The sequence below is a fragment of the Carassius carassius genome, chromosome 19, assembly GCF_963082965.1.
Source record: "Carassius carassius chromosome 19, fCarCar2.1, whole genome shotgun sequence".
Classification (NCBI taxonomy): domain Eukaryota; kingdom Metazoa; phylum Chordata; class Actinopteri; order Cypriniformes; family Cyprinidae; genus Carassius; species Carassius carassius.
The window spans coordinates 19,761,479-19,775,060 of record NC_081773.1 but is presented as its reverse complement, the minus strand read 5'-3'; the positions used below and the strand labels follow the sequence as shown (position 1 = coordinate 19,775,060).

The 13,582-nt window shown below is 39.9% G+C and overlaps 1 protein-coding gene across 2 annotated transcripts in view; it reads right to left on the bottom strand.

Annotated features, from left to right (window-relative positions):
• Positions 1-13,582, bottom strand: part of LOC132095320 (inactive phospholipase C-like protein 1) — a 74,722-nt gene that overhangs the window by 12,283 nt on the left and 48,857 nt on the right. For both annotated transcript variants that reach the window (XM_059500182.1, XM_059500183.1), the window contains exons 2-3: positions 11,817-12,431; positions 9,031-10,719 (exon numbers count right to left, since the gene is read on the bottom strand). In XM_059500182.1, coding sequence (XP_059356165.1) covers positions 9,031-10,719; positions 11,817-12,431 — 2,304 coding nt within the window. The remainder of the gene's footprint in view (positions 1-9,030; positions 10,720-11,816; positions 12,432-13,582) is intronic.

Here is a 13,582-nt window from a genome sequence, read left to right as displayed (position 1 = left end):
GCTATGTAGGACAAACACACATATTAATAAATCTTGCACACCATGAATAACTGCGGGACTGTTACAGGCTGAAACAACTTACAAAAATGATTGTGTAACTATTGTTAGAGGTTCACGTAACCCATAAGCATACTTGCATAGTAACAAATACATTGAAAACAACAGTAAGTCTGTATTTCACTGTTTCCTTTGTTCCCGAAAATCAGAAACAATGGTACCAGAGAGTAATATCACTGAAATTACTTATTTGTGCATCTCCAAAAGAAGACATATCATTATCAAGAGGTGTGTGTGTGTGTGTGTGTGTGTGTGTGTGTAACCATATTCATGATATGTAGATGTATGCATACACAGCATGTACTAACACTCACAAACACAAAACAAGACACAAAAGAGTCACACTCAATATGCATATTCATACTAAGAAAAGGAAAAACAGAGAAAATCTGGCAGGAAAACATAGACAACAAAGATAAAATGCCTCAGCTGGCAGCAGACACCCACACAGACGCCTGGACACAACTCATGCAAGAGAAATAGTTTAAGACAGGTATGCAGCATCTCAGAGAACATGCTTCATGCTTCTATACATGGACAAATTTAATGAACTCTACAGACAAAACTATGTTCTATGATATTACCATGTTTCTGGACATGGTAATGCCATGTTAAGACCATGCCTGTATGATGCTGTAATAAGAGTACCAAATAAGTATTGTAATACAATGGTGCATAAATTATTACAGTGCAGAAAGGATCATGCACACATCTAGGTATGACAAATACATGTATACTCTACAGAGACAATATATAAAGACCACTATATAAAGAGTTATATAGCAAATGTCAACTGCTGTATTGCTAGCATCTTTGCAAAATGCAAGAGTATTAAAATCATCATCACCCAACTCTAATCTGTTAAATGCAACTGTTGGGCATGAAGTTATTAAAATGTCATCAAACAGCATCATGATTTTCTGTAAAGCTGCTTTGAAGCAATGTGAATTGTGAAAAGTGATACACATAAGTATGATTTGACTTGACATTGTGGCTCGCATCATTAGGGGTACAGAGCTCTCAGTTACTTATCTGTTTAGAGAAAAAGGCCACAGGAAGAGATGTAAAAGCATTCTATCAGATCCCACCAGGGGATGCGCATTTGCTCCTCTGTCTGTGTGTGTGTGTGTGTGTGTGTGTGTGTGTGTACGTGTTCATTTGTTAGCGGGACTCTGATAGGTGTGCCACTCCCAAGACTTATAAATGTATGACGTCCTTGAGCTCCAAGCAACAAGAGACAAACAAATGCAAACAACAAGAGGCACAATCCCCCAGGACAGAATAAGTGTGTACATGAGAGATATATTTGAGATTTCACTGGATCCTTCTCAAAACCTCCTCTTCAAATAACCATATGGCACAGCCTTTGGTTTAAATCACAATAGCAGGGATTTAAATTTATAAGCGCTAAGGACAAGTCTCACCCACAATTTTTATCACAGTCTATTTTAAATATGTGTATGATGTAGAAGCCCATCCAAAAGGCAAATATCTACATTTATATTAAACATGGATGTGCAGTGCCGAACAGTTCTAAGAACAGTCAGCTACAGTACGGTTCCAGTTGTATTTCCACGTGAGCCTGGTATGGCGCGGCACGATTACCAACCCGTTCTCAGCCTGGAATTCTCGGCAAGGTTGGACAACCATGCTTAGCCGTGCTGTTAGAGTGCGTGTGCGTGGCATCGACACTCTGTTGACTGGCTACCAGTTTCTCCATAGCTGTCTAAGTGGAAGTGCGCTATTTGATCAAACAGCCAAGTAAACAGCTAAACAAAGTTAAATATAAAAAATTAAAATAACAAATGTCTGTGGAGGAAACATTTGCACTTACTGATATTATACCCGTTGTCACCTTCTGTTTATTTTATTTTTCACGTCAAAGGGTTGTGTCCTTTTTTCTCTTTTAAAAAAAGTAAATATCAGATAAAAAGGAGTGCCAAAAACATAAATATATGATCATCGGCCAGACCAATGTTTATATTTCACTTGCATTACCAAGGCAACGACTGACGCATTTCTATTGCATTGTATTGATCCTCTATCAGCACCACAGTGGAAAAGGAAACCGTATCAGTGCTCCCTGGCCCGAATCGGCATGGAATGGAACGGTTAAGCAAACAGGGCTGTGCTTCCCGATAACGGTGTTTCTTAGTGTGCTACAAAGACTCTAAAGGCACACCGTAATTAGGGTATACCTTTCCTAGGTGTGTTCCACGAACTATACCTTAGGATGTTGCTTAAGATAAACCTTCTTGCGTGCGACATTAGCAGGTGCTGTCCATGGCAGTGGTGCTGAATAGGTTTATATTGATGGCTCGAGAATCAATTGTTAAGGAGCTCTTTCACTGCATTATAGAATGGGTAAAGTATTGAAAAAGCAACATTCATTATAAAGAAACACTTTAGAAATATAAGAAATTGCATTTATCGGGGCTCACTTGATTGTATAAAATAATCCAAATTTCAAACTAAATGGAACCTTGGATATCACACACACACATAGAGAGAGAGAGATTCTCTATGGGGTTCAGGTCTGTTGAGTTTGCTGGCCAGTCAAGCACACCAACAACATGGGCATTTAACCAACTTTTGGTGCTTTTGGCAGTGTGGGCAGGTGCCAAATCCTGCTGGAAAATGAAATCAGCATCTTCAAAAAGCTGGTCAGCAGAAGGAAGCATGAATGCTCCAAAATGTATTGGTAAACAGGTGCAGTGACTTTGGTTTTCAAAAAGCACAATGGACCAACACAAGAACATGACAACTTTGCACTTCAATTCATCACAGACTGTGGAAACTTAACACTCGACTTCAAGCAACTTGGGCTATGAATTTCTCCACCCTCCACCCTACCACCACTCTAGGACCTTGGTTTCCAAATGAAATACAAAAGGAAAGATGCCTCTGACGTTGGAGTGGCTTAACAAAAAGAATACGACAACTGTAGCCAAAATTCCTTGACACGTCTGTATGCCTTGACCCCAGCCTCAGTCCATTCCTTGTGAAGTTCACTCAAATTCTTAAACTGATTTTGCTTGACAATCCTCATAAGGCTGTGGTTCTCTCAGTCGGTTGTGCATCTATTTCTTCCACACTTTTTCCTTCCATCCAACTTTTTGTTAACATGCTTGAATACAGCACTCTGTGAACAGCCAGCTTCTTTGGCAAAAAATGTTTGGGGCTTACCCTCATCGTGAAGGGTGTTAATGATTGATTTCTGGACAACTGTCAGATTAGCAGTCTTCCCCATGATTGTGTAACCTAGTGAACCAAACCAAGAGACCATTTTGAAGGCTCAGGAAACCTTTGCAGGTGTTTTGAGTTGATTAGATGATTAGCATGTCAGCATATTCTAATTTGTTGAGATAGTAAATTGGTGAGTTTTTGTTAAATGTGAGCCAAAATCATCACAATTAAAAGAACCAAAGACTTAAACTACTTCAGTCTGTGTGCACTGAATTTAATACACGAGTTTCACAATTTGAGTTGAATTACTGAAATAAACTTTTCCATGAGATTCTAATTTATTGAGATACACCTGCTTATATATATATATATATATATATATATATATATATATATATATATATATATATATATATATATATATATATATATTGCTTTTGAAAGGGTCATTTATATGATCAAGTTTATACATATTATGAAGGCCTGGTTGAGCACTGATGGGTTGGCAATGGGGATAAGTGTCCCTTCCACAAGGCCAATTACTCACAGGACACCCACAATGGCATGGAAGCATTGTTGTGCCTCCATCACTTTTTGTCTTGCGAAAGGGTTAGGCTAAGTAATCAGTGGCAAGAAGGAGCTGGATGTTTGTAACTGAGTGAACACACACTGAGGTCTTACTTAGCCCATATCCACCCATATTCACCTCCAAAAAACTCCCCAAAGCATAAAAAACGGAGTGCCGCCAGCAGCTGAATTTAGCGGTAGCTCTGTCAAGTTTGTCTCGACAAAGTTGGACTAACAAGATGTAAAAGCTGCTGAATTTGCTCCCATGGCAGGCAAAACTTTTGACATAGCAGCTATTTTGACACTTTTACGAAAAAGTGCACACTAACTATGATTTAGGACAACCATTCACTCGCTGCCACAGTTTGACCAAACTCCCCATCACATTCATTCTCTTTAAATAGAATCCTAACTGCGTGCTGCCTAATGGTTTGCCAGCTGATATGCCTTTGTATATTATAATGGAAAAACTAAAGACCATCAATATAATGCAGCGGTTCTCAATACCAGTCCTCCCGCCCCACTGCTCTGCACATATTGTATGTCTCTCTTTGTTAACACACCTGATTCAGATAATCAGCTCGTTAGAAGTGAGCTCCGTGCATGAACTGTGTTCCAATTGACATGGTCTCTACACAGTGTTTACTGCTCCCACTTCACAGTGCACTTATGTTCGAATAGAACAAATATCTGAAGCTATAAGAGAAACGCACAAAATGTGCAGAGCAGTGGGGAACGAGGACTGGAATTGAGAACCGCTGGTATAATGGCAGTTTTATTCTTTGCATAAAAACAGTTCAATTAATTAAACACTGGGTTTATTACAATTTTAGAATTTAATATTTATTTGGTTATGCATAATTTCTTGACACAGAATTACAATCGTATCGACTGAAATGTGAAGAATGTTTTTGCACAATGGTGCCACTAGTGGAGTGAACTGTGAACAGCGATAAGGTATAGCTAAGAGTGGTCCAGATTAACCTTACTAACGAATGACTTACAGAAGATAAACTAGACTAAGAACGTTTCAGGAAACACGTATTAACGTAATGTTAAAACTTAAGGTATAACTTACGAACAACGTCGCGTAAAGATCGTTTTGGGAAACGTAGCCCAGAACAGTGCGGAAAAGTGGAAAAGATGTGGACCAGCAACTGTTTGGTTACCCACATTCTTCAGAATATTTTCTTTTGTTCTCAGCACAAGAGAGAAATGACTACAGGTTTGGGGCAACATGTAAATAATGAGTCAGTAAATAATGACAGAAATTACATTTTAGGATGAACTATCCCTTTAATGACAGTCAGCAACATGTTTAGTACTGTCCCTTTAAGACCTGCACGCATCATATATATAGGCACGTATCCGTTTTTCTCTCAAATGTTTATTTTCATGTTAGGCATAACCAGCTGAGTCTATAACCTTGTGTATTTCGACAGTATTAGCTCAAAAGATAACTTAGTTCAGTAATCAGGTGCTGTTTGACAGGCTTTTTAGTGCGTGTGCTTCAGAAAAAGCTCACATCAGAACAGCATATGAATTAAACGTTTAACCGGCAAAGCTTTAAAGCACATGCAAATAATTTACTTTTGTGACTGTGAATAAGTGCAGTGTTCTGTGAGTGTAACTCTACCGCTGAGTTAACACTGAAGTGAATGTCACATCACATTGTATAGCATATTGAGATGGAGGCATCAAAACTGCAGTTGACAGAATGTGCGCTGTAGCACGACACATATTGTACACCACTTTTTTAAAGCCTCTAATTTCCTCGTTTCAGCATGAAATGCAAGGGATATGGAGCTTTTTTATAATCTAACCTTGAAAAGTTATTTTTTGTGGTAAACAATATCTATATGAACAGTATTAATGTAAGTTTTAAGTATTGAAAGTACAACTTACAATACGAACAGTTCTGGTTTGCTGTGTGTGTGTGTAGCTTCAACAAGGATTTTTAATATAGCCAAAAAGGAACAACAGGCAAACAGAAGCAAGGAGATGTCATAGCTTTTATATGAATAATAGGATTCACTACTAATGGATTCTGGTTCAATGAAAAAAAACGACAATAGTGTTTACTGAGTGCTTGAACATCTCTCTGCTTGTTGACAGAAACTAGTATTCTTGACGAAAACATTTTTAGCCTTCAAAAATTGCTAATAACAAAATTTCCTCAAATATACACTAACACTCTTCAGATGAAACTTGCAAAAATGTAGGCTGCTTGGTTTCAGCAGTCTTACTACACATCCAGAGTGTTGCATGTTTGTGTCCACTTCATTGCACTGGAACTCACAGGTAAAACAAACCCTCACCTGCACCAAGAAACTCTTAATTTGCATCTTGTAATTAAAGCTGTCTGAATTTGGCATGCAACTGTAATTAGGCCCTGCTAAAAGAAAGGTCACATCATTAAAAAAAAAAAAAATGTTGGAAGAAACTGGCATCCACTTATTGAGCAGTGTAATGAGGTATCTAGACTGTAGGTCTGAACTACAATCCAGGGCTAGAGCATTAGTGTAAGCAGGCCATTAAGTTTTGATGTAGATCTTCCCTAATTACAGATCTAAGAAGAGTTGTGTTGAGTTGCACACTCTTGCGTCATCCCACTGCATCCATGAGGACAGACTGCAACCATTAACCTCATTCTGGTTATGGTTCACAGGTCAGTACTCTATACATTCATGTTATTTATGTATGTGACATTTCTGTAATAGTTTCCAGCTCAGGTTAACACATGCTAAGAAATGAAAGAAACGGAGCAACCAGTTAGAGCTAACCTTATATAAACTTGCTGCATTAGAACAGAATATGTTTATGTCTAACTACATTGAGAGAAAATAAGCATGTCTTCAAAAAAAAAAAAACAATGAAACTAACAAAACAAATCTCAGATTCTGTCTTGAATTAGAGCTAAGAGCAGAATTAGCTTTCAGCCATTTTGCTGTCCTCTAAAATCTGTGTATGCGAAGCCCAGGCAATGCCAATTATATTTTTGTTACAGAAAAACAATTCTCTCAGAATATAACACAATCCTCCAAAATATAACATGTTAGATTGGAATCACCTTGTTATCATTGCAATCTTCTAAGTGAGGTCAATGAGTATGTGTTTTATGACTGAGGTCAGTCAGAACGGTGTTAATATTGCATGCAGCAGGTAATCAGTGTGAGACATGGCTCAGTTGCTGCTTCATGGACTGCAGCATTCTGATTAAGACACATGAGAATGGACACTGCCCTCAAGACTGATATACACAGAGAAGCTCAGAATAACCTTGCACGTCACTGGCCACACCAGAGAATACAAGGTCAAAAACCCACAGGCAAGGTGCCATGTAAAATGTCTCATGTCTCAAAGTTTCTTACAGTATTTTTCTATCTCAGAAAAATATTAAACTACAGACCAGAAGTCAATCATTTCCAGTATGGGAGCGGTGTTCTGATCATATTTGTATACCTCTCAGTCGCCGTTAGGATACCTTAGGAATGAGTGAGAAATGCCATTAGCTGAATCCCACCTGTTGCAAAAAGTCAGTCACTTCTACTATAAAACTGCATTTTTTCAGTGTAAACTAAAAGTAGTTTAATCCAAAAGTTTTTTTTATATATATATATATATATATATATATATAAAACATTTTGGATTTTAGCTGATAGGCTGTCAATTCATTAAATGATAATCTGTTTCCTCTAAAAAGCTGTTTATTCAGCATAGCCTCTCCTTCACTGACATACATAAAAAAGGCCTCAGGTCTCCTTTCCCACATACTGCCATAGCGGGAGCGTTAGCATTAGCCATTATGCTTTTTTGGCTAAATGTTGCAGGCTTACCTTCTAGTGGCTTTGGTGAACAAGGATTGAGAGAACTGTGAGTGAGAGCGCAGGTGCAGCATCCACTCATGTTGCCAGATCTAGTTATTATAAGCATCTTTGTACTTGTCTTTTCTTCTTAATTTGACAATTAAAAAAGTTAATAGAGTGCGAAGTTTCAGTATAGGGTTAGCAATATCTTTATCTTACCTTATTTACAAAAGTTTTGAAGTTATTTCTGTTTTTTTTTTTTTTTCTTGATTTTTCATTTGATTTCATACCAATATCTGGCAACACTGCAATGATCACCAGAACTTTAACTGACAGTAATCAAAAGAGCCCACACACGTTATTGCTGACAGGATAACAAATTCAGTAAGGCAAACGCAGTATGATAGTATCATAACACTAGTGCAAAAATCTGTAAACAAGTACACCATTTCATTAAGTATTGTAGATAAATGTTCACAAAGTCATGCCAACAACATCATCTATATAGCAATGGTTATTAATGAAAAATATAACAGTAATAGGCCTATGTATTGTTGAATGAATAATAAACAACTGATAAAATTATATACCCCTAACCTAAAGTAAAGGTGCAATATGATATAATTTAACAATACCTATTCTTCCAAAAATAATTTAACAATACCTATTCTTCCAAAACAAAGAAAACATCTTTCATAAACATCAACATATCTGTCTCTTTTAAAGTGTTTAGTGTAGGCCTATATAATGATTTGTATGTGGGGTTATTATAGCACAATTCTTAACTCCACCCCAGACCTCACTAATTTTCAAATGGCCACGTGTACAGTGTGACACAAATTACGTTATACTTATGTGCGCATGCCCATGTTGCCGTAGCTACAGTATATCCCTTTAAATTAGACAGGAGAGTAGATTAACTTTGGTGGATTCTGGTGAAAAATGGTGTGTTACACAGTTGAAATAAAATACTTTCTGATTTTCATTCATCTTCATTTTGTGCTTTAAGTACATATGTAAAGATGATCGGGTATTGTTAAAACTTCTTTAAAAATTACAAAATTTGAAAGCTGAGAGTATTGAGACCTTAATAGTACCAGACGTAGCTTGCTCTGTCTTGTCTTTTATTGTGTTGTCAGTTTTCGCTTTACTCTGCAATGTATTTTTTACTGCATGAGAACATGATGTGTAGTGTGAGAGTGGCATTGTTTGTCAGAGATAGCAACAGTAACTAAGGAGGGTGTTTCTTTGCGAAGGGTCAGTTGTCATATACAAAAACATTTCCTTAATATGGGCAGTTATGAATAATTATATCCAAAACAGTGATTTTAAGTGGGCTTAAGTTTTAGTAAAGTGTTACGCATCTCATATGAAATAAATTAGATTTATATTCATGATGTTCTCACTCTCTCACCTGGAACTCGAAGGTCTCGTCAAACAGTGGGTCATCCTGATTCTGGGCAGCAGTGCGAGTTCTCTGCTCAATGCAGTCTGCAGGCACTCCGTGCAGCTCCAGCACCACATATGGATCAATGACCTCACCTTTGGCACCAGAGCCTTGTGGCTTGGGTAGACTATGAGCACTAATGACCTTCACCCTGAGTGTTTGTGGTGGGACACCAGGCACGCAGCCTTGTGACTGGGCAGTGAAGTAGGAAACCTCCTCTCGCATGACTGCAGGACGAAGAACATACCCACACCCACCGTTCTGCATAAAACGGCCACGGGTCAAGTCTAGCATGGCACCTGGTGTCTGCTGGTTGAGTGCCACCAGTTGCACACCTCCTTTCCAGTAGCCTTGTGGGTTTGGGTTGCTAGAGTCTAGCCTTACAGAGCTGGGCCTCACACGAGTTAGATTACGCTTGGTAAAGTTCACCAGCTCCTCTGGGCTCTCACTGGCCAGCCGTCCTGCCTCTCCCTCCCCAAGAGAGCATAGGGTCCAGTGAGGGGGGTCAAGGGTCATAGGTGTACCTGGTGTAGATGGAGTGGAGGGGGGGGAATGCTGTTGGGATGGCTGTGCACTCGTCCGATGAGCATAAAAGCTGCGACTTCCAGTACGAGCAACTGCGACGAGATCAGACAATTCACGCCGTAAGCGGAGGCGCCTTGGCTGTGGGGGCGGGGGAACAACGAGGACCACCCCCAGTTCCTCTTCCCCAGGGATAGTCATCCTTCTGCCAGCCAGAGGACCACCACCACCAATCTCCTCATCCTCCTCAGATACCTCTCCTTCAGAACCTTCTTCTTCGGGGGGAAGCTTCTTTCCAACAAGAAGCACCTTTCCCGTCAACTGCTCTGGAGAGGGCAAAATGGTTGCACGACCTCCCAGACTGACAGGCAGAGTTTCAGGGGTATAGAGCTTGGGTCCAAAAACTTTTTTTAGGTGTTGTGCAAGAGTACATTGCTGGGAAGGTACGCAACGCTGGCATAGATACAGCAGCAGAGGATACTGGGAGGTGAGAAAAGCATACTTGTTGACTACTTCCAGGGCACTGCGCAGAGTAACAGAACCATGATGATGATGGTGGTGATGGTGATGATAATGCTTTCCATCTGTACCATGCTCTACACCTAATAATGGCTCCCCTTCTGGCCCATCAGTAACCCCAAGCTCCAGACACCGACAGCCAACCTGCAGGGCTCGAATGAGACCCCCAAGATCAGCTCGGCCATGAACTTGGTCATCCAGCAGGTAAGAGCGGTAGGAGGCACTGATGAAATAATGAGATAGCGGCATCTTCATGTCCTGGCACACATTCTGGTGCTCAGGGTCTAATAACTGGCACTCAGCTGACTGTAGGTAGCGGGTAAAGCCGTCCAAGCCCAGTAGACCTCGTTCACGCCCAGCTGTAGAGGGTTCAAAGCGGCGAAGAAGTTCCAAGCAGCCCTCAGTGGTGGCCAATGATAGACCTTGCTCAGTCTCTAGGAAAAGACGCAGGTCTTGGGCGTCAAGGCACTCTTGGTCTTTTGAGAGTTGCACTAGCAAGAAATAGACATCTGGTCGTGTACACAACTCGCAGAAGGCCTCCTGGAATTCTTCCAGCGTAACATGAGAAGTTAGCTTCTCTTTGCTCCGCTGAATCTCCTTAAAACGCAATCGCACCTGATAAAAAGAAAAAGAAAGAGTTGAATTAACATTTTAGTACACATATTTGTGTTGGCAGCACTTTTATGGATAACAGATTATGCTAGAAACCCAAACTAACAAACTATTATCATTTTACCATTGCCCAAGGCACTTGCTCCAGGGGGAATGACTTGCTTTGGATATTAAAGTATCTACTAAATGATAAAAAAAATAAAATAAGAACTACTGTCAGGTGACAGTTGGTTATTGATGACCAAGGCCTTGAGATTTCTGCAGTCTACCGTAATTACCATCTGCTTATAATGTAAGCCTGTCTCATCAGTTTTTTAGGTTTTACTTCTTGAATAAGAAATGCTGGGGGTGAAATTCTATTTTGCTTTGAAATTTAATGAGCAATCACAGAACAAAACTATTACACAAACCAGAGGCAAATTAAATAAGCAGCTTGCGGCAGACAGCGATTTGAATCTTGAGAGACAAAACGTCTTAAGTCATACAAATTCAGGGACAGCAGCGCTTCACAGGGCCTAGATTGTGTCCTGCATTTCTCAAGATTAGGATACAGCCAGGAGCAAAGTGAGTCATGCCTATACAGTCAGCTCCTCAGTGCTTGCCCTTTTTGCCTTTACATGTCTCTCTAGACACATGAAGCAGATGCCTCACACCCGCTGTCACAAAGACTTGGAAACTTGGCCCTGTGGTTTCTGTCTGACCTCCTCCTGTCCCCAGCTGTCCAGTCCACACACAAACACACATGGATGAAACTACTGTCACAGCTGCCAAATTGAAAAGCAAACAATTGCTGTGTGCCTCAGCAAGGCTGGTTATCAAGTCAAGCTAAGTAATGATACAGAAAGATGAGCTCTGGAACAACAATCATATTGCCTGTTCATATTTATGGCTCTTTCAATGTTTGTTTTACTGCTCTAGGACAACTAGTATGATTCTTATTTTATGCATCCTACATAAAAACTGCCACAGTATATGCATTCCTGATTGCTTTCAATTTGGGGAGTCAGACATTCGGTATTGCTTGGCTTTTTCTAAACCCATTTACTCATGAAATGCAAGATTTTGTGGTAAATAAATTGAATTATAAAAGAATGTCTTACCTTTGCTTCCCTAATGCCAGGGCAGAGTTTACAGATCGTGGCCACTGCTGTGTCCTCAAACACAATTCCGTGTCCATCTTCATCAACGAGAGCAAACTCTGTCGCCAACCAGTTCTGCCTCATCTTGCTCCCAGTACTGCCTTCTCCCACCCCTCCATTCCCTCCACCAATGGAACCAGGGTGAGACAACAGGTACCGCAACCCGGTCACCCAGATGTTGGCCACATCGGCAGAGAGAGCAACCAGGTCCAGGGACTGATACTCGTCACCGTGAATGATGGAGAAGGCCGCTTCTTCACCAAGGTGATCCGATGGGCCATTATGGAGAAAGGTCTCTGTGCTTTTCCCTGTGCGGACCTCACGAATAGCCGAGATGTCAAGTCGAGCTCGGTCACCATCTTTCTTGGAGGGTTCCCAACGGAGGCAAGCCAGCTCAGGATCTAGAGTGTAGAATCTCGAGTAGATGCGCGAGTTGGGTCGCACCTTCTTTAGCTCGCAGCCACCCTGCATGAAGGCAAGGCAATCTGCAGCACTGCTCACCTTCTTTTCTGATGGCATACTGCTGAAGGAAACAGTTTTCTTTCTCACTCCACTGACCTTGGCCACTGAAGGATCCTTGGAGAAAAAAAAAGAAGAAATAATTAAACCCTATGTGAACCACAAAGAAAGAAAACTTCTATGTCATTCTACACAGTGCTATTCTAGCTAAGCATCTTAGCAACAAAGCAAGATGGAAATTCTCTCATCCATCACAGAAAGCTCTTTGTGTTTAAGCATGTCTGTAGGTTTACAGTATGTCCAAACACGACATGTTTCAACCTGAAACAACTTTTTGCACATTACCATTCAGGCACATTTTAGACATAAATGGAGCTTCAAGTCATCCAAGGGAAATGAACAATGGTGTCCTTCCTCTGGCCTATTCAGAATAAACTAACCACATCCTACATTGCATCACAGACCAGCAGCACTGGATTGTGTATTGCTATTGTAAGAGCTGCTAAAATATCCCTGTTATTTCTTTGCTATTCTTCATTCTGTTTTTCATTTGTCATTTAAAATTATTGGTGACAAGTTAATTTTACCTAGCAAAACCTAAAATCCTTTAGAAATATTCAGATTTAACGGAATTCCCAAATAAGAGGATTCTTTACATTATGCGGAAAACCTTATTTAGCAATTTAGCCATGCATATTAACATTTTAAAAATGTTTTCAAGCATTTCACTCCAGTAATACAGAATGATGAAATGATAATGAAATTCATTTTTTAGCAACCGAAAAATGCGAAAGCTAAATGATGGCAGAGCTAACTGTCACCTTGCCCAACACACTGAAAGGAAAGGAGATAAAAGGTTTATGTTTGCTGGGGCTGTTGGTTTAAAAATATGTGCATGTCATAATACCTAAAAATGAATCCACAACAAAGCCTCCTAAAGGAAACACATTATGTCATTGCAGTAGTTTGAATGTGTAATCTGGGATTTCCACCCCAAGCCATTTGGCACTAATAAAACTGATTTTCATTACAGAAACGCAGAGAGTATGCACACAGAAGCTAATGAATGTCAGACATACCAAATATCAAATATGGACTTTATACAATCAAGACATGAATAATCCCATTAGAAAGTCTTCGGTTTTTCTGCATGTGCCATAACTAGTACACATAAAATCAATCAGACATGATATTTATACCTGGCAGACAATAAAATAGGCAGACAAAAAAAAAAAATAAAAACTCAACCATATCTGTCCAGGAACCAG